We start from the raw sequence: 27,827 nt of genomic DNA on the forward strand, positions 1-27,827 counted from the left end.
GGATGAGTTTATAGCAGTGCTGTTGTTACCTTAATTTTCATTGGATAACAGATGTGTCTGTCATTCTTTGGACCGCCTACCTTCTCTCAGAGAACAATGCGGAAAAAAAGGAAGCGTTCCTCATTGGAGGAATCAGATGTAACGGCGATGCTCATTGGCTACTCAGATTGCCGCTTGTGGACTGCATGTTTTGAACATAAATAAGAGCTACATTCAGCGTTCTTCCTCAGCAGAGTTTGGAAAGGTCAGAGAGAGTGCGATTGAATCGGCAGCTCTCTGACAAGAAAGATTTAAGAAGATGGATTTTTAAAACCCCTTTTTTACCGTGTCTTGTGTAATCTGGCGTCGTTATTATGCAGCATTCTGTTTCTTTCAACCCTAAATAATATCAATTTAAGCCCCTGTCCGGGTTGCTGAGCGTTTGCTAACTTGGCTTAACCCTTTGTCGTCTTGATCGCGCCTGACTGGATCATATTTTCAAGAAGCTTCTGACGATCCGCGTCCCTTCAGAAATGGATTTAGATATTGTTCCAGGCGACATCAGCCCTGTAAATGATCCGTTCAGCACCGGGCCCGAATCAGCCCACCGACCTCCTCGGTTCTCCTTGCCGGAGGTCGGGGCGAGGGGCTCCCCCTGCATGAAGAACCTGGCCTCCCCCGGACCCATGGCAGTGCTGTCTCCCGTGACTAACCTGGCTCTAAACATGAATAATCTCGCTGTTCTCGGAGGGTGAGTGGGTCTGGGCTGTTTCTTTTGGTAGTGAAAACGTAAACAACCGCAGAGGTATTTCCTGGAAATGTTCGGGGGCAGATTACGTTTATTGACTTTTTACTACTCTTGTTATCAAGGCCTGGTGTGTTTGTGTAATAGTTAAACTGTTTATATTGTGCAAAAACAAACGTGATGCAGTACACTTCAGTTTTCTAAACGCTTTGTTTTGACATTTTGATGCAGTCAATGTGAGACACCAAAGCGGAAGAAAAACTTGCCCCTCCTGAAGATCCCTTCCTTCGCCTCTGATGCCTCCTCCGATGCAGGTTAGCTTGGGAAACCTGCATTAATATTAACTTCATGGTAGTGACATCTGAGATGTGTATGGCAAGCCGTTTTGTCCATTATTAGCCTACGTTAAACGAGCTAGTATGTATTTTGTTAGTAGTACTTGTTTTTTGATTGCTAGAAATCAGTTAAATATGCACACTCTCCACAATTTTATCACTAACTACTAATACTAGTACATATTTAGTTATTTGTAACCATTCCAGTTGTCAGTTAACCCTTCTACATCTATGTATGTGTAGTGGTTACTAATCAAAATGGCCAACCTGACCTCATGGAAATTTGATGAGGTGGAAATTTTGTATGAATTTGTACTGAGATTCATAAAGTATCATGATTAGAATTTAAAGAAAGCAGTAGTTACTTGTAAGGTAAGAAGTGTTGCTAGTAACAATTTGTCATAAATTTGTACTAGTATTTTAAAAACCATAAAAAAAGCTGAAATGGGCACAAGCAACAATTGGAATGTATACTAGTTGGGTGTAATTGCTTACTAATATATCTAAGTTCTACTAACAAAAGTGTCTGTTGAAAATGTTAAAGCGGTTTGCCATACAGTGTGTGTGTGACAGGTCATCCCATTTGGAATGTGAGCTGTGATCATTATAATGTAGGCCTGCTGTATTATTAACAGCTTGTGCATTTCCCCCTCTCACCTGTCTCCTTCCCCCTCTCCACAGGTCTTGGGCTAGATTCTCCCAGCCCTTTGGACTCTCTGGATGCTGAGCAGAAGTGAGTATGATTCTTCTGCCTTTTGATTATCATATCTGATCTCCATGTGAGATGGAGCTTGGCTAGGAGGCTTGGCTTGTGGATTATACATATAATCTACTCTTTGCCGTTAGGTGGACATACATCTGCTCAGTGTGTCTGTTTTCATGGATTAGCTGAGCATATGCTGGCATCCATCACAGATCACTGAATATCTGAGCACTGCACATCCTGTTATAAAAAGGATGATTTACCCAAAAATTCACCTTGAATTTGACGTTTACTCAGCCTTAAGTTGTTCCAAACTAGGATGATTTTCTTTTGGGAGGCACAGAATGAGATGTCATGCAGACTGACACTTTTATTTTTTATATATATATATAATGTGTTTTTATTATTTTAATAAATTTTTTTTTATATATCACACTATTTTAAACATGGTGAAAACACATGCATAACAATTGCTGGAATGAAATTTATATTTTACATATTTTCTAAATGTAGAAATTATTTGAAAAGGAATGGGAAAAAATAATCTGTACTTGATAGATAGATAGATAGATAGATATATATGTAAAATACATTTATACTTTAGATTGCAACTTCATGATTCTGTAATCGGCTTCCGATACATCAGCCAACTTTGTCTATAATTAATTCCGATACATCAGCCAAACTTATGTCAATAATTACAATGCCAAATATTGACTGATATATAAATAATCGGTTGACCATTAATTGTGTATATATATTTAAAAAAAGTACTTTTGGGTGAACTATCCCTTTAAGTTGACCGTTTGCAAAGTCTCATATTATTTATGTACCCAGCATGCATTAAATCAGTGTACATCTCAGCTCTTGTAATCTAGTGTGTGTGTGTGTGTGTGTGTGTGTGTGTGACCGTGCTCCTTTTCAAACCATTTGGTGTCGTTGGGAATCCATTTATCTGCAGCCAGGCCCACAGCTGTTTGTGTTCCTCACACATCAGTGTGTGTGTTGTGTGGTGCGTTGCTGAAGGGGGGGTTGCTGGGTGAATAGTGGCACGCTTTTCATGCCCTGTGAGAGCAGGCATCCGAATAGAGCGGTAATATGTGTGTGAGGTGGCCAGGGTTACTAGAGAACCCCCTTTTTAACTCTAAATCCCCCCTCTTCCTATGCTATGAAAGAGACACACTCCTTACCTCCTCCCCCTCCAAACCACCATTCACTCGCTCTCCCTGCTCCCCTCTCCCAACAAAAGAGGTTTGCAGAGGGGGTTAGTGTTGTGTGGGCATATGGTAAATTAGAAGGCCCCCCCCCTCCTTACTTCGTTCTGCTGAGGGCTGTTTTGCATACAGGTGGGCATCGTGGTGTATTTGTTAAATATAGAGTCGTGAGGGGCCTAGTCTGAGAGATAAATGAGATGAATTGTCGTCTGGGCCAATGTTTTGTTGGGGCGAGAGGAGACTTTGAATACACTAGGAACTGTTCAACAGCATTTTCTTTTTCCTCACAGGTTTGAGAAGGCCATGCAGGACGCCACACGAGCAGTTAATGAGTAAGTGGTCATGCACTACAAAGCAGAGGATGTGTATGTCTGTCTCTGGAAGCTGTTGAATTGGCTTGGATTTAATCAAATGTTCTTTCTGTTTGTACAGAAAAATGCCCATTCGTAGGATACACTCTTTGCCAGTAAGTTTATTCTTGGACTTATTTTTGTACACTCCTGTTTAAAAGTTTGGGGTCAGTTAGTCTTTTATGCCCACCAAGGCTGCATTTATTTGATCCAAAATACAGAAAAAGGGTAATGTTGTCATTATTACAAATTTAAAATGTTTTCTTTCTATTTTAAAATGCAACTTTTTGTGATGGCAAAGCTGAATTTTCAGCATCATTACTCTGAACACATGATCCTTAAGAAATCCATTCTAGTATGCCGATTTGCTGCTTAAACGTATAACAATGTTAAATGGTTGTGCTGTTTAGTGTGTGTATATATGTATATGTGTGTGTATATATATGTGTGTATGTGTGTATATATATATATATATAATTTTTTTTTTTTTTTTTTTTTTTTTTTTTTTTTTTTTTTTTTTTACATCCTATTAGAAAAAAAAATAAAATAAAAAACAAATCTTACTAATCCCAAACTTTTAAACAGTGTAAGTATATTAAGAATTTAAGTTTTTTTTTTTTTTTTTTCCCCACATTGAAATAACATGGTCCTTTGTTTTTTCCTCTTTGTAGCTGCCATTTTTGGGTCACAGTCCTAATTTGAAAACTAAAGAATTGGATCCCTCGCGCTATGGAGTGTGGACTCGTGCACATGGCTGCGAAAACAAAGAGAACCTGGCTGAGGTTGGTTTTTGTGTCATGTTTTATTTTTCTACAGGCAATGTATTATGGAAGCTTGTTTCCACCACTAAATAAAAAAAAATAAAAAGGGTAATTGTGACTTATCTCACAATTCTGACTTTTTTTTTTTTTTTTTTTCTCTCCGAAACAGTCTTTTTTTCCCCCTCACAATTGCACATTATGACTTTATAACTCACAATTGTGAGTTTATATCTCACAATTCTAAGAAAAACGCAAATTCTGAAAAGTCAGAATTGTGAGTCACAATTACTTTTATACGTTTTTGTGTTTTATTTTTAATTTCATGCTGGAAACAAGCTTCCATAGTATATTTATCTATGCGCAAAATTGCTTTTTGATGGTGTGATTGCTACAATGAAGGATCTTTAGGTTGCTTTAACTATGAATGACTGGGAAAGTTATGGGAATTCACGGGGCTGGTGTTGGAATAAATTTGATTAATTTTCTCTTACGACTTTTGATTCAATATATTTTTTATTTTTTTAAACAGGAGAATTTTGAGTTCAAAAAGCCTTCCATGCCTGCATCACGCTGTCGTACGCGATCCACTGGGGGTGCCAAGGATGCTTTTGCCTGCCGACCCAACTCTGCTCCTGCTTTAATGGTATGTATCCCTGGAAGAGGCTGTAGAAAGAACGTTGTTCCTTAAAGTTTAATTTTGACGCTGATATGATTAAAATCTTGGTTCTTTCTCCAGCTTTCCCCTACATCATCCTTTCAACCTGACTCTTCAGATGAGAGCAGTCCCTTCATATTGCGCCGCCCCTCTCTTTCCTGTCTACACGATGATGACGATGATGGCTTCTTGGAGGGGCTTGATGATATGGAGGTGACTTTTCTATTTACTTTTGTTTTAATCTTACAATTTTCTTTGATTTGTAAATAATCTTAATGCATTTATTTGTGTAGAATGACTCAGAGGTTCCTCTTGGAATGGACAGTCTCCTCACAGCTCCTCTGGTGGCCAAACAAAGTACTGACAATACTGATTCGGTATGTTGTTGCACTCATTTAGCAAGCATAGTTCTTTGTTTATCTCTCTTTAATTGGCTTTTTATGGTTATTACATGATAGTTACCAACCAAACCCATTTTATTGCCCTTAGCCTGTTATTCGCTGCCGTCCACGTGGGCTGTTCCGATCTCCCTCTATGCCAAGCCCGGGAGGGCGTGTCCCACTAAAGAGACCAGAGAGGCCACAAGATGAGAACACGCCTGTCAGAGTGAAGAGGAGGCGGAGCCTGGCAGGAACACAAGTTGCACTCACAGAACATGAGGATGTTATACCTCATCAGGTCAGTCCACATTGGGGAGAAAAAAAAAAAAAAAATTCAAAACAAGTGGACTTATCAGTAGCCATAATTTAAATTCTAATCATGACCCTTCCACTTACAGGTTCAAAGATCCAAGTCGTTTAATCACTCACAGATTGAAAGAATGTTGGATACAGATCCTAGTAATGTGATTGGAGATTTCACCAAGGTGAGTGTGAGCCAGGGTTTTTAGGGTTGTCGAAAGTATGTGTACTTTGGTACCAAGTCGATACTGAAATGTGACTCTACCAGCATTTCTGTAGTACTACATTTGGTACCTGCTGATAGGCAGCTGCTTTTGAACGCTCCTGTGTGTATCTGTACAAGCGCTTTGTGAAGAGCATCAAAGCTTTTCTATTTACAACGTGTTTTTGAAGCGTTGATCATTGTAGCCAATCACAGACAAATCTGTTGAGCTTGGGAACTCAATGGCCAATCAGAGGTTTTTAAGTTAGTCATTCTGCTCAACACTGCTTAAAACACTGGAGTTTTCATTCACCGCAAGCTTTAGAGTTCTGCATGGAATTTACAATTGCATTTGACCCTCTAGTTCTGCTTGCGTGGTCAAATGACCAGATTTTTTTTTTTTTCTTCAATGAAATGAATGTACTAAAGTATAATTTCATGTTTTTTTTTTTTTTTTTTAATGTAATATTTTGTATTTTTAGGGGACTAAATTATATTTATTGAATATTTATGGTCCATTTATTACCTGTTAATCTCTGTTTGAGCATAGACCTAAAAAAAAAAGTTTATAGAAGTATATGATGGAAAAATGCATAAAAATACTGATTTTAAAATTTATATAAAATATAGTTTCCAAAACATGTTTTACTCTAAAACTGAGAAAATCAAAGCCATAAATCCAAACAAGTTGTGTTCCAAATTTGAGGTTGATATCACCAATGAGCTTTCAGTAAGATTTTGTTTGGGCAGATTATCAAAAGTTTCCACTAGATGGAATTTGTTTTCGGTGCTGTCATTGTTGACTGCGAGGAGTACAAGTGTAAAACGTTACATTTTCTGGTCAAATGACTGAACAGCACTCGAGATTTAAATGCACAATTTAATCTGAAACTGCAATGATTGACAGTGCTATAACCATAGCAACAGACAGGACAAAATCTGATACTGTCAAAATAGATCTGTGCATTAAGTCTTGGAGTGTAAATGGAAACTAATAGACCTGCAACTTGTGCTATGGAACGTGCAATGTGTTTCTTTGTCCTTTTTATTTCAAATTTTTCACTTTATCTGTTTATATGAAGGCTCCTGCACTACCCACAGTAGAAGGAAAACACCAAGAATTGAAATACATCACTCCAGAGATTGTAAGTTTGCACACATTATGATTTTAGTGTATACATTTCAAATGCAAGTGCATGCAAACTGAGCAGCTGCATGATTTAAAAAAAAAAAAGAAAAAAAAAAAAGACCAGCCAACATTTCAGGTTGTCTATACGAAGTGTATGCCCTGGCATCTTTCCCATAATCCCATTCTCTTTTAATGCCGTTTTCTGTATTTTCAGATGGTTAAAGCAATGAGCGGACAATACAGCGATCTGGTGGAGAGGCTGTTTGTCATCGACTGCCGTTATCCATATGAATATGAGGGCGGCCATATTAAGGTGAGACATTTGCTTGTGATTTAATTAATTTTGATGCAAGTTGCGTACAGTAGTATTTGTGTGGATCAAATTTTGATGACTCATCTTTGTCCTCCTATCAGGGTGCTCTTAACCTCCATCAAGAGGATCAAATTGAAGACTACTTTTTACGGAGTCCTATTCTCCCAGAATGCCCAGAGAAGCGTGTCCTGCTAGTTTTCCACTGTGAATTTTCATCTGAACGCGGCCCGCGGATGTGCCGCTTCGTTCGTGAAAGAGATCGAGTTTTGAATGAGTACCCCAACCTCCATTACCCTGAACTCTATATCCTGAAGGGGGGCTACAAAGACTTTTTCCCGCTTCACAAGGTATGTGCAATTTCACAATGCAATAATTTTTTTTTTGATTCCTACATATAAATTATTTATGTTTATTTATTTTTTTTCAAGCTTGTAATGTATGCTTTTTTTCTTTTTCTTTTTTCTTTTTTTTTTTCCTTCCCTCTGCAGTCGGTGTGTGAACCTCAGTCTTATAGGCCAATGCATCATGAAGACTATAAAGAAGACCTGAGAAAGTTCCGCCTTAAGAGCCGCACCTGGGCTGGAGAACGCAGCAAGAGAGACATGTACAGCCGTCTCAAAAAACTTTGAGACTCATGTGCTCACAATCCCTCATGATTCTACTGCCTTTACTTGCTCAAATGCTGCCCTCACACACAAGACATGGCAGAGGCCTGAAGAGGTGTTTGATGGGACTCGCTCTGTGAGAGGGACTTGTAAAAAGCGTTTGGTATTGATTTAGTACCACAAACTCAAATGAGGCTGAGGGGCTACTATGTATCTCCGCCTGGTTTAGTTTGATAAACTGCCATTATTCACCACCCTCATCTCCCTTTAGAAGCACACAGCTACATGTCACTGCCATGTATTACACATACACTTTTTAACTAACCTGTATTTTTATTCCCCCACTGGCCTGTCCTAACTTGTATGTCAAATTCAATTATTGACCCTTTTAACTTGCTTTTTTTCCCTTCCTCATGAGCACTTTTTAAAGTTGTTGTGGTGAATAAGTGCTTTATGCGTTCATTTTGCCCCCTCTTTCTCACATTTGGTCAGTTGCCCAATGATATAGCTTTGATTAGAGCAGTGGAACCAGTTAATATTACATTTATTGTATAAATTGGTTTACGTATTCTGAATGTTACAATTATGTATATTCTCATATCACAGAATAATGATTTTAATTATTTTTACCCCTATATTTTGAGAAATGTGTAAAGCTCTCTGGTGACCATATTGTTTTGACTTTCCAGATTTGAGTTTTTGTTTGGAATATTTTTTTTTTTTTTTTTTTTTTGTGACTGACAGCTTTAACTCGGGAAGAATCCTGGCTTTTGCTGCTGGTCAGCAAGTGATGACCACAACAGTGTTCACCAATGTTCTGAAACAAGATTTAGTTCTATTTGTCCATAAACCAGTGACAGTTGAGTTACAATTCTCACTCCCATGCAAGTGTGTTTTTTGAAAATTTTATCTTCCTGAGTGTGTTTTATTGGTCATGTGTGACTGAGAGGCTGGTTTATGTATTCATGAATAAACTTGGAGTTTGGGGTATTAACTCTTTGCTGAAACATGTCTGATCTCTTGGCTGTGTGTGCTGTTATTCATTGGTGTAAGTCAAGTGAGTCACTTGTTTTTCAAATATACCGCTCTAGCAGGGACCTTGAATGTGGTTAGCCAAGCGCCAGCACGTGTCCCTACACACGTGTGCATTCCAAAGCCATTCCACAGAGGAGGAGCCGGCCGTTCCCTAATGTCCTGGCACAATGTCAGGCCAGCTCACGCACAAATGATTTTGTTTGGTTAAAGTTTTTAGTTTTTTTTTTTTTTTTTTTTTTTCCCATTTGGTCAATAGAAGCAAAGACAAGATTTCCAAATATTGGTCCTCAACCAGATATTTTTATCTTGCACACAGCTTGATTCTTAGCAGACTGAGTCAAATGTAGATCTTTGTTAAATAAACCGTGTTGGAAAATAAAGCAGTTACTTGAAAATGCAGACCCTGCACAGTCTTGTGAATCTTTATAACAGATGTTACTAGATTTTCAAAAGTTGTTTGGATGTATTGTTTCACAATTTAAGGCAAGACACTACAGGCAAAACTACTGCGTTTGCTGGAATTGTTTGAGATGGAGTCACTCAGACTAGTGAGTATGTATGTCCAGTGTTGGGGGTAACGCATTACAAGTAACTTGAGTTACGTAATCGGGTTACTTTTTTCAAGTAACTTAACTAGTAAAGTTACGCATTACTTTTTCAGTTTACAACAAAAGTTAATTTGATTTCACATTTATTGACTATGTTGAGAGACAGGGTAAGTGCAGAGGTGTTTGTGCTGTGAACATGACGGTTATTGTACTTCTGGACTAAATGTGAACATGCATTTGTTCATCTCACTTGAATAAGCAAAATTTCTTTAGATTTAGAAATAAGAGTGTTGAACTTCCTTCTCCTGGGGCCAGTTATTCAAAAATAATCTGATCGGATTGGATCACATCTTGAAAATGGGTTGTTCAAAAGGAAAAAAGGATTCTGAAATCAGATTAGATCACAAAATCCAATCTTGGTTTACTAAAACTTTTTAGTGAGATTGGGATACCTTTGATATAAAAAATCTGGATTATACTGATCCCATCAGAAGGGTGGATTTCAGGGACAAAAATGTAACAAAAATTTAAAACTGGTCCATTTTTTTGTATTTTTTTTTATCATGTAATATACATACACACATTTTTTTTATTTTGCTCTTGATTAGTTTAACTGTTAAAGTAATAAATTAGAAGTAAACATTTAGACTACATATATAGCCTTTCGATAACCTACTGTAAAGTAAAAAAGAGATTTTGGTGCCATAAAATAATCCCCAAACAGCTGTAAATATCAAACAAAAATATTATATTTAATTCAAAGTGTTTTTTAAATCACTGTTTGTAAACTAAATTGGCATAATCATAAGAGATGAACCAGTCAAAAGTTCTTTGTGAGCGAACGCAAAGTTTCTCGGGTGAACGCTATGTGGAACTTTTCTGAGAGAACAAAAGCATTGAAATGTTTTTTTTCTCATATTCTTTCTATCACCATGTCCCTTTAGGGGCTCCGTAGAGCACTAGTAATCCAGATTTGGTAATCTAAAAAAGTGTGTTTCTGGATCAGGGTGATCCAGTCCAGTTTTGCTTTGAAAAACCAGCACAAAAGTAAGATGGATTACCTGATCCTGGATAGCAAAACATGGGATTTCCAAATCCAGATCATTCTGATCCAGATTAAACTTTTTAAACAACTGGCTCCTGAATCCTATTCTTCTTTAATCCAGAATGGCAGCACAGTTGAAAGGTTTGTTTGAGCGCCCTCTACAGGTGTCTATATGAATTTCCTTCAGCATGAGGCTTATTCATTTCACATTTGCCAAAAATAAAACTTTTTTGTTGTTATTAAAAAACAAACAAGCAAGCCCAACCCGGGTGAGAAAAAGTAATGCAAAATTAATGTAACACATTACTTTCCATAAAAAGTACGCAATAGTTATTTTTTTAATAGAGTAATGCAATATTGTAATGCATTACTTTAAAAAAAAAAGTAACTTTCCCCAACACTGTTCATGTCTGTAGATTACAATTCAGTTACAGTACATGTGTTTTAAGGCCATTTTCTCAAAAGTTTTTCTCATGCACTGAGCCAGACATCTCCAAATGACCAAACTTTATACAGTAGTCAACTTTTGAAGTGGATCAAAACCTTTCATCAAAGTTGTCCTAAAATCTTCTTCTTATATAGGACAACTTTGTTCTTGGGACAACTTTGATGAACTTTTTTGATCCACTTCAAATGCTGACTACTATAGTTTTATTACTATCTATATTCTGAAGGTTTTTACAGAGGGGATTGTTCATATATTTCACCATCATTCATCTGATTTATAACATTTTATTCCTAAAAATGTGGTGAAGATGTTGACAGCACTTTCAGATGGTGATAAAATAACCAAGATGTTAAAAATCCCCCCTGTAATAAACTTCAACTCACTGTCAACAAAATTCAGCAAGAATTTTGAACCTGGCTGTATCTGATGTTCCCATTTACATACTTTTCAGAAAACTTGTAATACAAAACAGTTGTCTTCATTCACCTGTTGTACTATATTCACCAATGGTGTCTTGCCTTAGGTTACAACAGTAACTCTTTGCTAGACAGTTTTGCATTTTGCATTTTGAGTCTGCACACTGTGTAAAGCATATATGGATTGAATTGCCTTAAAATAATCCATTCAGTGTGTTTTGTGTGCTGGAGTCAATGTCTAATCTTTTCCTATTAAGTTTGAAGGCTGAAATGGCAGGTTTTGTTTCCCCCTTTGGATATTTAGTTTTAGTTCCACCACAGAGAGCCAACCAGTAAAACGTCCAGTTTGAGTAAGAGGATCTTACGCATACAGAGTTTCCATTGTCAGTGTGTTTCTGTTTGATTAGCCCTCCTCTGAATGTAAAAATTACAAGAACTGGTTGACAAAGACTGGAGAATTGCCATCATTGTAACCACATCCTATCTCTTTTGCAGCAACAAGATCCTCTAAATGTGGCTTTGGCTTTGGTTTCCTGTATCTTCAGTAAAACCTTTTATTTTACGTATCGTCAACTATGGGGAGGTTATCAGTCTTGTGTCAGTCCTGTTTCTTCTAAGAACATTGATTCTTGTTTTGTCATCTCACAGTAAAGGTTGTGTGCTGGATGTAAAGCTGACAGTATGTGATGTGTTTATGTAAGTTCAGTGTAGCAGGAAGTGGGGGGAGATGTGTGTCATTCTCCTGCATGGGTTAAGTGAGCATGACGAGCAGTTGTTAAGCAAAACAGCTGTTCTTTGTGTGTGTCCAAGCGCATGTGTTTGAATACGTCCAGCTTAGTCTTCTGTTAGCGGCAGTGCACAAATTTGTATGGGTATAACATGCTCCTTTGTTTAACATGTAGCAGATTTGTCAATTTTTAACAATTTGGATTTTACAATTTTCATACCTCACAGGCACATGAAGAGTGTAAATCCAGATTAGTTTCTGCAGATCTGTATTTAAAAAAAAAACATTAAATAAATTATTTTATATAAATATTTTTTTTTAGATATTGGTCCACTACTAAGTGACATCTTAGGCTAAATTTACATTTGCATTTTTTAATTTGAATGTTTATTGAATTTTATTACTATAGAGCACATCAAAAATCATTCAAATCAAGTCCCATATATTGCAGATTTTTAAAAATTACAGAAAAAAAAACGTGTCATGTTAAAAATAAATAAATAAATAAATAAATAAATAAATAAATAAAGTTGGTTAAAAGGCTTCCACTTGTGTTAAATAGATTAGCAACAGTTCGTCCCATCAGTTCAACACCATCCAAGAGCGCCATCTAGAGTTAAAAATGGAACTGCGCAATGATCAGCTGATTCACAGTCATGTGACCAAATACGGAAATAATTATGCAGTTTGTCCACAATGGCAGCATGATACTTTGACACAAGTTTATTATATTGCAGACACATTTTGAAGCAAATATAGTAATTGTGTCTGTATTCTTATAGTCTTTATGAAATGTGAAATCAGATATGGTGCTGTGTTTCTTAATCCACACGGTGTGCCCGGTGAGCGCTCTGTCCGCAGGCGAGATCCGGATACTGTACGCGCGCGTATTCGGACCAGAGACCGGGGATGGTTGCGATTTCACACCGGAGCAGAGACGACTGGTGCAGAAAGAGAAACTTCACGTGGTAGCGAGGTGAGGTGATAAAACAATTTACAGGTCGCAGAGCAGCTTTCCAGAACAGTACTGCTCGCCAGACAATTAACGCTAAATTACATAATTATCACAAAGAGTAAACAGTTTTTTAACCTCGAATTTATTCAGTTTTGTACAGGCAAACCTAAATCTGTTAATGTAAAATATTGAATTAACAAAGGTCACAATGAAATCAAAATGGACAATTCTTATTTTTATGTAATGTTGCATCATCATCGTCATTAAAAAAAAAAAAAAAAAAAAAATCACGTGCCCTCTTCTTTTATCAAAATATAAATTATAATGACAACTATTCTCTGATGACGTTCTTACCGGCGCGAGGGCGGGACAACTTGTCACTCACACGAGATCACAGCAATAGCAAACCACAACGATCTAACAATCCAATCAATAGAGTACCTCAGGGATGACGTGTTTTTGTAGGCAAAACCCGGAAGCGAGTTAGCATTTTAGGACTTCCGGTTCCATCGCCCCTAAGTCAATGGGTTTTTTGAATGGGTTTTTGCTAAATTGCCTGAAATAAGGTCTGTGGTTAACAAAGCCTCTAAATATTTTCACGTTTTGATCTATGACATAAAATACACCAGTTATAACCTGCTTGTGATTTTTTTAAACCTTTATTGTGTCTTAAAAACGGCGGTTGCTAACAAATTGCTAAAAGGGACTACTTCCTTTGGCGGGGACTTTAGACGTCATCATGACAAACAGGACATTTGAACAGCATTTCTCATGAAAAAGTGGATAAGTATTCATACACAGCGCAGATCATAATCAGCGCGCATGTTTTTAAATAAAGTTTGAGGAAGCTTGGTGGTGGTGACGTTGATCCGCGACCACGGTGTGCTGTAGTCCGTTTATAGCCTACTGTTAGCTTTTTATATCTGACGACTTTATTTAGGCTTCAAAATGTATAAATGTTGTGTTAACTTGTAAAGATTATCTTGATAGACAAAACGTGTAAGTGTCATAACCCTTTGTTAAACACAGAGCTTATTTTTTGCGATTTTCCAAAAGTCTATGGGAAAAATGCATAGGCTTTCGATCGAGGGAACCCGTGCGCCGCTAACTTCCGGGTTGGCCTACAAAAACACATCATCCCTGTGGTACTCTATTCCCGATGGACAAAATCAAGACCCGCCCTTTTTCTTCTTTGAGAATCTGTTCACTCGGATATACGTCACAATATCTATTGATATCTGTCTGTCGATAGTTATGAATAACTATTCCAACTTCCATTTCATGCCAACTTTAATACCAATGCTGCATCTGAAATAGCATACTATCTTGAGTAGGTACTTATTTTGAGTAAGTACTTACTTTGTGACCACTAAGAAAGTACATTCTATATAGTATGAATGTGTAGTGTGAATGTAATCCGGTGTCGTACTGCATTCGCCATGTTGTTATTATCATGTGACCTGCCAGCGCAAGTTACGTCGCTTCACTGAAGTAGTAGGTCATCCAGATACTTGTTGTCTGCTCTTTTATCAGTACTGAGAATTTACTCTTGACTACTACTATTTAATAGTAGAATATAGACCTACTACTATATAGTAGGGAAGAATGCGATTTTGGATGCAGCCCAAGTATCTGCATTATCAATAAGTGCAGTAACGATGGTATTTTGTCAGAAACTATGGTACATTTTTGTATGTAAACCCATGGGAAACAATAATCTCCATTTCTGCCCTTCTTCTCTCTCTCAGACAGGTGAGGAGTGCGGTGGCTCTGAGTAGGGAGGCCTCAGGCAGTCTGTGCACTGAGGCTGTGCTGGGCGAGGAGGCTGTCGCTCTGGGTGAAGCTGACAGAGGTGTGTTTTCCCTGGGCAGTGCAGAGCTGTTTCCAGATCGGAGTGTTGTTCTGTGGCTGGGGGTGCAGTCGCTAGCATTCACTCTTGTCTGCAGACCACACGAGAACCTTCTGCTCGCAGAGGGAGCGCTTCGCAACATTGCACGTCACTGCCTGGAGGAGCTACGTCTGCTGGGACCTGGTGCTGAGGTGAGGTTTTGCTAGTACCCGTTCACACTAAGGAAGATAAAGATATAGTTCTATGTATCGTTCTAAATATAAAAAAAGTCGACACCACAGCTATTAATGATAATGGCACAGGTGAACGATACAGTTGAAATCACTTTTACAGCGATCTTTTTTTTTTTTTTCCCAGCTGATGAATGACAAAAACATTGACAGCCAATCAGACAACATCATTCTTTAAAGAGGTCGAGCATTTAAAGTGACAGGCAACAAAACTGCAGCTCACACTTAAAATAAACAAAAGGACATTGTGCGCTGGTCTGGATGCTAATATAGTTATTATCATTAGAGTTATCTTTATATTTAGCGTTAAGGCCCTTTCACACTAAAGGATGATAACTAAAGATATAGTTTTTTAAAAATCATTCTGAATTCAGAAGAATAGCAGAGTTTCAAGACTTGAAAACTAAACAAACTAAACCTAAACTTAATCAAATTGTTATCAGAACTTTAGCATTACAAATCCAGCATGTTTTGTGCTACGGCTATGAGTGATACTTCAAATCGTGTGGCTTTGAAAATGAAAGCTGTTCTGTTGTTTGCTACTAATTGACCATATGCACGGTTACTTCCTGGTTTTCGTTATGCCAGCTTGGGCATTTCCATTGAACTGTTAGCTGTCATTCTGTACTCGCTGTACATCGACACAAAACCATCAATGGTTGACTTTTTAATGTTGTATTTATATTTTAATGCAGTTATCACACTTGCCTAATTTGCCAATAAAGACTTACAACTAATGTGAATGTTGGAATAAGAAACATGGTGTCTGTAATTGGACACGCACACGCAACCTTTTTCCAGTACTTCAAATGTTATTTTTAATGTAATGATGACCACAAACATTATTTGTTCATCCTTCAGAGACTGTCCCCATTTATAAAACCGAACATTTCAAAATTTAAGATAGAAAACACATTTATTTAAAAATAAAAAAGACATTAATTACCACTATAACCAGCAGATGGCGGCAGAGGAGCATTTATTCACTCATATTAGCCATTTCCTGTAATATTTTTTCACTCGGTTGCGCTTTTGAATAAATATTAAACATTATATAAAATCACTAGGTTTAAAAATACAGTTTGTCAAGGTGAAGTATGAAGTACTCACAAAGTCTCATGAAAAACAATAACTTTTCTTGTGAATGAATTACACAGAAAGCGAGCACCGCGCTCTCCCTTTATAATCACAGCAGCTGTCAGTCAGTGCAGCACAAGCTCACTAATTTCGGCACACTTGTGAACACTCCCATTTTATTCAATGAATCTAACTATAGCGCACAATAAATCTTTAATTTACAGCATGTTGACGCTTTTTTTCAAAACTGATGGTTGAATTAAATTTAGCCAAGAGGAACACTGAGACATGTCTTTTTTTTATGTTATCTTATGTTTGAATAACGAAATTAACGCTAGCATAGAAGATACTGACACACCAACAAGTGACATTTCACCGGAAGTTTTCCAGCTGGCTTTATTATTGTGGAATTTCTTAAGAACGTTCAGTTTATATGGTCAATTGCGTCTCTGTACTGATTACTTTCTAAACTGAGTGCTGGTTACTTTCTAAAACATCTACATACTTATAATAATATGTGACATCCAGTAGTTCTTTCAGTCAATAGTTCTTGTAGTATCTTGTCTGTGTGCATACATGTGTATGTGTTGCATGCATGTTTGTCTGTTGTATGTTTGGGTGTGGGTGTAAAACACAGCACCAGAGTTTAAATGTATCCAATAAAAGGAATATATAGACTACTGGTCTGTAAGATTTTGTAATGTAAAAAAACAAAAAAACAAAAAAAAATTCTTATGCTCGACAAGGCTGCATTTATTTGACCAAAAATACAATAAAACCAGTAGTAATGCAAAATATTATTACAATTTAAAATAACTGTTTTCTATTTTAATATATTTTAAAATGTCATTTATTGCAAAGCTGAATTTTCAGCATCATTACTCCAGTCTTCAGTGTCACATCATCCTTCAGAAATCATTCTAATATGCTGATTTGCAACTCAAGAAAAGATAAGATTGAGAATAAGATTGTTCTGCTTAATATTTTTGTGGAAACATACATTTTTTTCAAGATTCTTTGATGAATAGAAAGCTTAAAAGTAGCATTTATTTGAAATAGATTTTTTTATAACAACTTTAATCTCACTTCTGATCTAATCAATTTATTGTGTCCTTGCTGAATAAAAATATTAATTTCTTTTAAAGAAATCTTGCTGACCCCAAACTTTTGAATGGTAGTTTAAAAGATAAAGTCATTTTTGTTGTGTTTGAGTGAATGTGCCTGAGACGTTTGGTGTTTTCATTATATCATTGTATAGCTGAAAATTACTTTTATTGTTATAGCTGAACTGAACTTCTGTTGAACTCTCATAATCTTATGAAGTAGTAGACTGAGTGTAAGATTTTCTTATGTCTGCTGGCCTAGTTTCTTTCCACCAATATGCCTAACAGTGGGCACATTCTGTATGCGATAAATGTTAGACTGTTGTTTACTTTGTAATCAATACATTGATAGAAAAGCATCCCAATGAGCTCAGGTGTATATTCTTCAGACATTCACTGCAGAATTATATCATTTCCAGTTACTGTATGACTAGGGCCAGATTTGTTGTTAGGCAGTGAACAAGGACACAAATTGAAATCAAATAGGCAGACCGCCAAGCTATTGATTATTTGACACTACCATTTTTTCCTCTGGCTGACTTAGCTGTTATTTTCAGGTGTTGCTGAAAAGTGATCGAGTGGACGCATTGTTGCACAGACTCCTTCCTCATGGTCAGCTCCTCTTCCTCAACCACCGTTTTGCCTCCAGCCTGGATAAAGAGATAACAAACTACGTGAGCAAATGAAAGAGTGTGTATTGGTAGAATCACATTGGTGAGCCATTTGCCACATATTTAGAGGGTAATATATAAATATGCCTGATAAATCCTGGATGTTCTGATCTAGGAGATTTGGAGGAACTACTTCTCCTTTGAAGGTGTAATGATGGTTCAAAGAAGGCATTTGAAAAGAAGAAGATTGTACCCACAAAGTGTATTGTGAACTGGTTTTTCCCTTTGAGGAAGCCAGAAGGCACATGTTCTAAAACTTTAATTGCAGTTTGACATCAGATTAGATGGAAAAAAGAGTGAACCACAAAAGTAGTACAGCTTATAATATCCCAGTGATAGATTCTTCAAGTAAAGCCCTTTACACATTTGATTGTTCAGGCAGAATGACTTTGGAGTACCTGATTAACTGCTCATAAATGGTCAGTTGATAACATTGTTCATTGAGTTTCTTGTTAATTAAAGTCTGAATTTATATTATTATTATATGATATTACTGTCTGGATGGGTCAAAATAAAACCATTGTGTTATATACTAGCTCTCCTCTAGAGGGCAGTGTTGCATTTTATTAATTGCTACATGTTGCTTCAGTCAAGTGCACTGCAATTTGAATAATCCTGTAACACTTTCATCTAAAATAATTCAGTAGTTCACAGCAGTGTGTCTGCCAACAGATCCGAGATGTCTGATTGACAAGGCCGTATGTCGCCTTCATATCTAGGCCAACAGAGCAATAACACAATTCCTGAAAATCCATTTTTAGTTCGTCTTTCCTCTGATTTAATAATAACAAGTTGCCTCTGTCATCATGCTGTGCTGGGAATGAAGGGAGGGTGAGGATGTCCTCTTATAGTAAGTGTGAGGCCAGTCATCATAACTCACAAGTACCATGGTTCAATATGTTAACTGGCGAGGATGAGGGTTTTCTGGCTTCCTTGTGTCATTTGCCTTAACAAACTGTGACGTTGGTATTCTTTCACATCTAGCAGGACAAGAGCCCCATTAAGTCTCTATAGCTGTGAAGTGTTGTTCAGGCATTCACATCGAAAGAACCTATAACACATAAACATGGCATCACAATGTTATTTGTATTAAAGGTGTGTGTGCTCACGGATAACTCAAAAATGTTTCTGAATTTTTAAACTTTTTTTCTTAAAGTACATTTAAAATGTTAAGCTTGTTTTTGTGTGAAAGAATTGTTATAGTTTAGTTTTTCATAATCAATTTTCACACCTCTCTTAGACATCTTAAAGGCTTTCGCAGCAAAAAACTCCAGTTTATTTCTATGTAAACACTGTCTCCATATGCGAAAACAGCTCATTGCTGCACTTACACATGAGTTGTGATAGTGTTGTTGCAAAATGTGCTGCACAAGATGTTAATCTTGTTAAAAATTACCACCTTTACAGCTTTTTTTCTTATGCTGGGATAATGGCCGTAACCAGGGTTTGAAAATTAGTGAGGTCTGGGATGGGGTGTTAAGAATTGTGCTAAATGTATTTTGCACTAATGTTTTTTGTCAGAACTAAGGTTCTGATGAAATACATTGGTGGATTTGTAGGTCTAAGCTATAAATATGGATATTTTCCTTACAAAAACACATAAAGTAAGCTATAAATATGGATATTTTTCTTATAAAAACGCATCTCATTGCTTCAGAAGGCCTTTATTACCCTCTGGAGCCGTATGAATTTCTTTTATGATGGATAGATGTGCTTTTTTGTGCTTCAAAATCTCAGTTACTATTCATAAAGCTTGGAAGAGCCAGGATATTTTTTAATATAACTCTGATTGTGTTTGGCTGAAAAAAGAAAGTCGTATACACCTAGAATGGCTCGAGGGCAAGTAAATTATGGGATATTTTTCATTTTTGGGTGAATTAACCCTTTAAAGGGTTAGTTCACCCAAAAATGAAAATAATGTCATTAATTACTCACCCTCATGTCGTTCTACACCCGTAAGACCTTCGTTCATCTTCGGAACACAAATCAAGATATTTTTGATGAAATCTGATGGCTCAGTGAGGCCTCTATTGCCAGCAATGTCACCGAACTTCTCAAGATCTAGAAAGGTACTCAAAACATACTTAAAACAGTTCATGTGACTACAGTGGTTCAACCTTAATGTTATAAAGCGATAAGAATACTTTTTGTGCGCCAAAAAAACTAAATAACAACTTTTCAACAATATCTAGTGATGGGCGATTTCAAAACACTGCTTCATGAAGTTTTACGAATCTTTTGTTTCGAATCAGTGATTCGGATCCCGTATCAAACTGCTGAAATCATGTGACTTTGGCGCTCCGAACAACTGATTCGAAACAAAAGATTTGTAAAGTTTAATGAAGCAGTGTTTTGAAATTGGCCATCACTAGATATTGTTGAAAAGTCATTATTTTGTTTTTTTGCACACAAAAAGTATTCTCGTCGCTTTATAATATTAACCACTGTAGTCACATGAACTGCTTTAAATATGTTTTGATATGATCTTGAGAAGTTTGGTGACATTGCTGGCAATAGAGGCCTCACTGAGCCAGCGGATTTCATCAAAAATATCTTAATTTGTGTTCCAAAGATGAACGAAAGTCTTACAGGTGTAGAACGACATGAGCGTGAGTAATGACAGCATTTTCATTTTTGGGTGAACTAACCCTTTAACACTTTCTCCAACAAGCGGATGCAATGAGACCTGTTTTCCTGTTTGTTCATGTGATGTTTGGCATAAAGCCTATAATAACGAAACATTAAAATGTTTTTCTGTTTTGTTTTTCTGAGGTAATTTTGAAACAAGCCACATTTGCAGTTCAGGTTCAATAGATTGTCTTTTTGATAGGGAGAAATGATTTCTGATAGGTATTGTCAATTTTCATAGTGTATATTCATTCAAGAAGATATTGTGCCCACAAATTAAGAAATTTGTTCTCTCATTCTAATTTATTTAGTTAAATTGTAGCCACAAGTGAATGATTAAAAAATGTGGTTTGGTAAAAAGTGACTAGTAATAATAGCCGAACAACAGTTAGTGGTAATAAAAATAGGCACATGAAATATCCAAATATATAATTGATTTATTTTTTTTAAATCCATGTTAAAACAAATAAAATGCATCATCAGACATTGGTGTCTTGATTTTAAATAGAATAGAACAGAATAGAACAGAGAATATCATAGTGCTTGTTGATAGCGAAAAAGGTAACATGAATATACACTTCAAGAAAGGGAAGTCCACCACATGCCACTCAGATATAGATTGTTTTATTTGAGAGACATTTATATTAAAGATTCTCTTTATAGCTCTTTATATTCCTCTCACAAACACATTAGCATTGTCTTTTCAAAACAGTAAATGCAAGACAATTCGTCCTTTATGGCTACTCTGTTGTTCCCACTGTCTCAAAAACACAAAAATATTATATGTGTGTTATTCATTCCAACATATTCATCATTCATCACAAGAGGTTCAAAAAGCCTTGGTTTTAAATGTACGCTTGCAAAACACAAATGCAATTATTACAGAAATCATAGAGCGTTTCTTGGCACATTTGGATCCACTTCAGCTGTGAAATCTGTTATTCAGCTGTCTGATGATTCCGTCTCAAATTGGGGAATATTTTTCTCCCATGCCTTGATGAAAGCCTCAAGTAATCACAATTAAATTGTGCTTCAGTTTGTGCTGAGTCTCGGCTCTAACCGTAGTAGTGTTATTACTACTGTCGCTCTCTTTTAGCCCCTCATAATAAAATCTCTTTCATTTACAGGTGTACATTTCCCTCTACAAGAACTTTTTAAAACTGAACCTTCTGTGGTAAACCTTGCATTATGGATATTATCCTATGGTGACATGAAGTATAGATAGAAAAGTTTGGAAAATTCATTAAAAAAAACATTAATAATTTAGTGCTTGCTCAATGATAGTATGGCCATATACAAACATATCAGTTAAATCCTTACAGAAGGTATATCCTACATCTAAAGTTATTCCGATTAAAATTCCGTAGACACAATGTGCACCAAGGAAACAGTTTTCACATTATAAATCCATGTGAAACACCCAGTTTTGTCAGTAGCTTTAGAGTTCTTAAGGAGCACCGTGGTTCCAGGTTTCCTACTGTTTTTTTCTGTTGTTGTATCAGTAAATGACTGATACATGCTTCCTCTGCCATTTTCTACATCACAACTCCTACATACTTCCTCTGAAAGGTAGGATGTTTTTTTTCTTGATGTCTTTTTAGTGTTTTAAAATAATGAAAGACAATTTTCAGCATTCAAGAACAAACAAAATATTGTGTGTGTTTGAGGTTCAGACCGTCAGTCTGAGTCCACAGCTGAACTTCAAACAAAATAAATTTGAATTACGTCTCTTTTAGACTCATACTCCTGAACACAGTGGGTGTCTTTGAATGTTTCCACTGACCATTTTTATCAATGAAAGCCAATGAGGGATTTATGGAGACATTAGTGAAACATTTGTTGAGAAGTTAAAAAGGGGGAGAAAAAAGTCTCAGCTGTCAGATCTTCCCACCTTCATTCTTGGTTTACTCCAGGAGTGTGACTTTTTTTTCTTTTCTCACTGAACAGCAGGATTTTGCTTTCAGAAGGAAGCAGAAACAGACTGATTTATTCAACACTTTGAACAAAGATGTCTGCTCAGAAACGAGATTTTATGTAAACATCCATAGAGGGTTTGGAGCCGTGGTATAGCAGCTGAAGAGTTATTATATTTAACTAAAACTAAAACCAAAACCATAAAAAACATTTTTGTTACTTGGAATAAAATTAAGGTTAAGTGAAATAAAATAGGCCTACCAAAACTTAAGCAGTCAGTCAAGTTAACATTATATCACTCTAATAAAACATTATATAACAATAAACAAACACAAAAAATGTAACCATTTAAAAGAAAAAAAGATGTTTTGTTATAGGCCTAGCTTTTGTAGCACGGCGCCGCCATCTTGCAGTACTAACCTGTGACGTCACGTGGTTTGTTGGCTCCTAATAATAAAAGATTATTATTATTATTAATAAATTTGTGATTAATTTTAACTAAACGACAACTGTACATTATTATTAACTAATCTTTTTCTTTTTTTAAATTAATGTATAGTTTCGATTCTGGTCTTTGATAAATTTTTTTATTTGCTTTTATTAGTTGCTGTAATCGTTATAGATAATCTCATAATATCTGTCACGAAGTAGTTGACCAATAGATGGCTCCAGTGCTATCTGCAAGGCAATTCTGAGCTGATAAAAAATAGGCGAGGGAAAAAAATAATCAGGACTCCAACAGTGTGGGAAAAGTTGGTTAAAAACTTTATTGCACGGACTGCAAAAAGAACCAAAAAAGATGGCAAGGAAAATGACAGAATTAGGGATAACGTTTGGGGATTATCCAGCGTATGGTGCCCTGATTGGTAAACGTGGAATCACGGTAAGAAATATTTGTTTTGGGGTTTGAATCAGCTTTTATCTCTGTATGTTGTGGAATGACAAACGAGTGTTAACGGTTGTGGTTCATTTTAATTTATGTCAGTCATTTTGGCAACATATTGTATAGCCAAGTATAACTATGGAAATCTTGAGGCAGTAGGACTTGTGTCTGAATGTGTATTGGTAAGCGAAGCACTACTGATCTCCGTTTCAGCGGCAGTTTATGAAAATCGACTTATTCGTTTTAACACTGTAAAACTCATTTATACGTCCAAGAGAAATGCAATAGTTGCCTCCCTTTGACTTCTGATGCTCTGTGGCTTTCCAGTTTCCATCTTTCACTGTCTCTGTCTTTATTTCATCTGTCCTCCACAGTCTGTCTTTAACTCTCTCTCTCTCTCTCTCTGTACCGTTGTATCTGTTAAACAACAGCGTGACGTCACAATGCTACAAGATGGCGGCGCCCTTGCTAGTTGCTACAAAAGCTGTAACAAAACATTTTTTCTACTTTTAAATGTATTTGTTATATAAATTTTGAGTAGAGCAGAAATTAATTTACTAAATAATGACTGACTGACTGATTCATTTTCAATTTACACTTATTTTATTTCTCCTATGGCCAAGGCTGCATTATTTTCGTTTAGTTTAGCTTGATGTTCTGAAACAACTAAAACTAAAACTGAAATATAAATTAATAAGACTATACAGACATTTTAAAAATAACAAAAACTAATAAAATGTCAAACACAACATTTAAACATTACTGTTAATAAAATATGACAATAATAAAATATAAAGCATAAAAACAGCTCCCTCTCTGGTTGTTGATTTATTGTTATGTTAATGTATGGCTAGAACAGTCAGAGAAGGTTTATTAAACTCCTCTGTGCATTGAAATGTCTCAGCTGTAAATTGGTGTGATTATTCTGTTTGTCAGTTGTGAAGGAATAATTGAAGAGCACATCAAATTTCTCATTTCATATCTGTCAGCGTCTCTCTCAAGTACACAAGCAAATGTTTTGAATTGTGGCTTTTGAGAATATCTTTAGGATCATATTAATGTTATTATTCACTCTTCTTATTTTTCCTTACATCACCCTTATTTGAATTCTTGATGTACGTGGAGGAATAAAATGGCCTATTATTGTTTGATGAATCCAGCTTGACTCATTTTCTCACATTGCTGATTACTCAACACATGACCTTTATTTTTAATACCTAATTGCTAATTACACAGACTATATATAAAAATAACTAGTTACATTTGCATTTAATAATTTAGCAGACGCTTTTATCCAAAGCAAATTACATAAAACAATGTAAGTAGATCAGTGCATAAAATAAATTGACAGCTAATTTATTTTCGACATGATTTTAGATATAATTGTAAGCAATGTAACCCAGTATTAATGAATGTAAAACCCTGTTCATTTTCATCCATACAGGCTCATATGAACACATTGTGCTATAAAAAACAGCTTCATTTGACTGAGCAGATAGACGCAAATCAGTAAAGAGAGTTTTTTCCCTCATCACTGAGCATACATAAATCAAAGTTTCTTCCCATCATTATGAAAACAGAAATCAAAGCAAAGACATAAAACAAGTTTGCTTGTCACAACCTCTGATTTGACTGACAATGTCACTTGTCATTTCAGAGTTATTTGGGGAAACTTGTGCAAAGTTCATCCACAGCACAATGCAAGTAGATTGAGAAAATGATTGAGTGAGTCTGGAATATCTGCTTTGCTGCACTTTTGGCTTTGTGAGCAAGCCTGCAGGGACTCTTGACCAGTACAAAAGCGAAGTATTTTTTGAAATCCCCTTGATATATGTCATAAACCTTGGCCTGAGAAATGACACTCTATAATTCTCACTCAAAACATTTCAATCATCATTTTGCCATTCCCCCAGATGTGTATTTTCTGAAATTAAAGGTACACTATATAGCCTTTGGCCCTCTAGTGGACCAAAACAAAACTGCATGCATTTTGCAGAAGAATATTGTTTTGCTTGTGCTTCGGCTCTGCGTGACTGCTGATGAATGTGGTTATCATACTGCTCATAACACATTCACTACTAGTCTTAAGAGATATAACCAGTTTAAATTGAAAGGATCTCAAGCTGACTATCTGGAGACGTTACTGAAGCTTTACCCATGACAGTACTTCCTTAAAAATAAATTCCAGCACAGCGCTACAACCATAATGAAATGACCCTTCACAATGACATTTACAATGAACTCTGTTAGAGAGCTACATATGGCAATTTATCTGTTCAATAAAATACCTTTATATAAAAAGTATAAAAACTCCATCTCCACGTTGCTTTTACATAATTTCAAATCTCAGTCTCAGAAAAGCCAAGCCAATGTTGATTCTGGTTTTATTAATAACTCTGTCATGTTCTCTTTTTGCCAGCAGACTCTCCTCTATTTTTTTTTTTTTTTTTTTTTTTTTTTTTAAATGGGTGATTCCCAGGAGCTTTGAGATTTAGCTGCTCTATGTCAACCTTTCTCGCTTGTTGTGACAACTATGCCACTCCCACACCATCCAACTGTCAAAGTATCCGGAGCAACTTTTCTCTATATGGATATGACAAGACACACATGGGTCAGTCACATATGTATGCAATTTCCCGTGAAAACCATCCTGTCAGGTCTAAAATATAAACTTAGAATAGGCTTGTTTCTTTTGGCTTCTGTGATTCTGGTATTTGTTGTTTTTCTGGGAATTTGGTGGGTGTATTTGTTTGAAATTGGGTATGTGTGTTTGTTAAAAGCACATAGTTAAATTTTGATTAGCATTCTGTGTTTAGTGTTTAATTATTTCTGTCAGACAATTACAGGAATTATTGGAGGGAATGCCTTACACAGCAATGAAAGACACGCACGGGTATGCTTCTATACATCTTAAAGGGTTAGTTCACCCAAAAATGAAAATTCTGTCATTAATTACTCACCCTCATGTCATTCCACACCCGTAAGACCTTCGTTCATCTTCAGAACACAAATTAAGATATTTTAGATAAAATCCGATGGCTCAGTGAGGCCTGCATTGCCAGCAAGATAATTAACACTTTCAGATTCCCAGAAAGCTACTAAAGACATATTTAAAACAGATCATGTGATTACAGTGGTTCAACCTTAATATTATGAAGCAGCGAGAATACTTTTTGTGCGCCAAAAAAAAAAAAACGACTTTATTCAACAATATCTAGTGATTGGCGATTTCAAAACACTGCTTCATGAAGCTTTACAAATCTTTTGGAGTGTGTATCAAACGGCCAAAGTCACGTGATTTCAGTAAACGAGGCTTTGTTATGTCATAAGTGTTTAGAAATTTCAATGGTTCACCACTGGGGGGTGTGACTTTGGCAGTTTGATACGCGCACCGAACCACTGATTCAAAACAAAAGATTCGTAAAGCTTCGAAGCTTCATAAAGCAGTGTTTTGAAATCGCCCATCACTAGATATTGTTGAATAAAGTTGCTATTTTGTTTTTTTTTGGCACACAAAAAGTATTCTCATTGCTTCATAACATTAAGGTTGAACCACTGTAGTCACATGAACTGTTTTAAACGTGTCTTTAGTACCTTTCTGGGCATTGAAATTGTTAATTATCTTACGAGTGTGAAACGACATGAGGATGAGTAATTAATGACAGAATTTTCATTTTTGGGTGAACTAACCCTTTAAAGATTTCATAAAACGATGTTTTTCCAATAAAATAATGTTGAGTGGGGCTTAATTTTATCCATCAAGCATTATACTTGATCGATAAAGTATAATTTAATTACAGTAATTTAGTAGTTATTTGATAATTGCAAATGGATAATAAATACAACCCATAGGTATAATTAACCACCTTACAACATAATTAAACATATTTTTTTTGTTGAATTATTATTCAATGTAATTTTTGTTGTTTAAGTCTGCAGCTGGGTCATTAGCGTTAAATAAATCTAAAACCAAAACCATAAAAATATTTTCTTTTCTTGAAATTAACATTAGCTGAAATAAAATAAAAGCTATAGCAGCTTTACTTTTGTCATTTTCATTTAGTTTGAAGTTCTAAAATAGTACTAAAATAACTAAAACGAAGAACTAAAACTTAACAAAAACTACCTTAAAATTTAAATAAAAAATGGAATAAACACAACAAAATTACTAAAACAGAAAGTATAAAAATAAAATCTGATATAAAATATTAACAAACTATAATAGTATATCAGTGATACTAAAATGACACTGGTCTTCAGACTGAACAGCAGCTACTGATAATGTTGATTTGTTGGGAGTTATCTAATGAAGTATTTTACTCTATCCTGGTTGTGACTGAGACACCACTTCTGCTGTCGCTGAGCTTTTCATATTTGCCATACTTCTCACAGTGTAATCAGTTTTTTTGCATCCATATTTGTCTTCAAAACATGTCTTCAAAATTCCCATGCCCTCCTTGCAAACTCTGACACCACCCCCCCTAAGGTGCCCTAAGGTTGGGAATCACTGATCTAAAATATAGATTTTGCTTATTTTTTCTGTTTGGTGCTAATTTCCTGCTTTGAAAACACTCAGAATTAAAAACTGACAGGAGTGTACTACAATGTGTACAACAATCTGAACATC

General features: G+C 35.9%; 2 protein-coding genes across 2 annotated transcripts; both read left to right on the top strand.

Moving 5' to 3' along the window:
• Positions 1 to 205: 205 nt before the first annotated feature.
• cdc25b (cell division cycle 25B) lies at positions 206 to 8,665 on the top strand. Its single transcript, XM_051916386.1, has 15 exons — positions 206 to 730; positions 956 to 1,038; positions 1,741 to 1,792; positions 3,267 to 3,308; positions 3,409 to 3,442; positions 3,998 to 4,108; positions 4,617 to 4,730; positions 4,824 to 4,955; positions 5,036 to 5,119; positions 5,232 to 5,420; positions 5,521 to 5,607; positions 6,707 to 6,769; positions 6,968 to 7,066; positions 7,168 to 7,413; positions 7,555 to 8,665. Exons 1-15 carry the CDS (start codon positions 513 to 515, stop codon positions 7,693 to 7,695), a joined length of 1,695 nt encoding a protein of 564 aa, XP_051772346.1. The 5' UTR covers positions 206 to 512; the 3' UTR covers positions 7,696 to 8,665.
• Positions 8,666 to 12,538: 3,873 nt separating this feature from the next.
• Positions 12,539 to 18,305, top strand: ap5s1 (adaptor related protein complex 5 subunit sigma 1). Its single transcript, XM_051916403.1, has 3 exons — positions 12,539 to 12,866; positions 14,594 to 14,885; positions 17,662 to 18,305. Exons 1-3 carry the CDS (start codon positions 12,697 to 12,699, stop codon positions 17,788 to 17,790), a joined length of 591 nt encoding a protein of 196 aa, XP_051772363.1. The 5' UTR covers positions 12,539 to 12,696; the 3' UTR covers positions 17,791 to 18,305.
• The last annotated feature ends 9,522 nt before the right edge of the window (positions 18,306 to 27,827 follow it).

Source organism: Ctenopharyngodon idella, chromosome 13 (assembly GCF_019924925.1).
Source record: "Ctenopharyngodon idella isolate HZGC_01 chromosome 13, HZGC01, whole genome shotgun sequence".
Classification (NCBI taxonomy): Eukaryota; Metazoa; Chordata; class Actinopteri; order Cypriniformes; family Xenocyprididae; genus Ctenopharyngodon; species Ctenopharyngodon idella.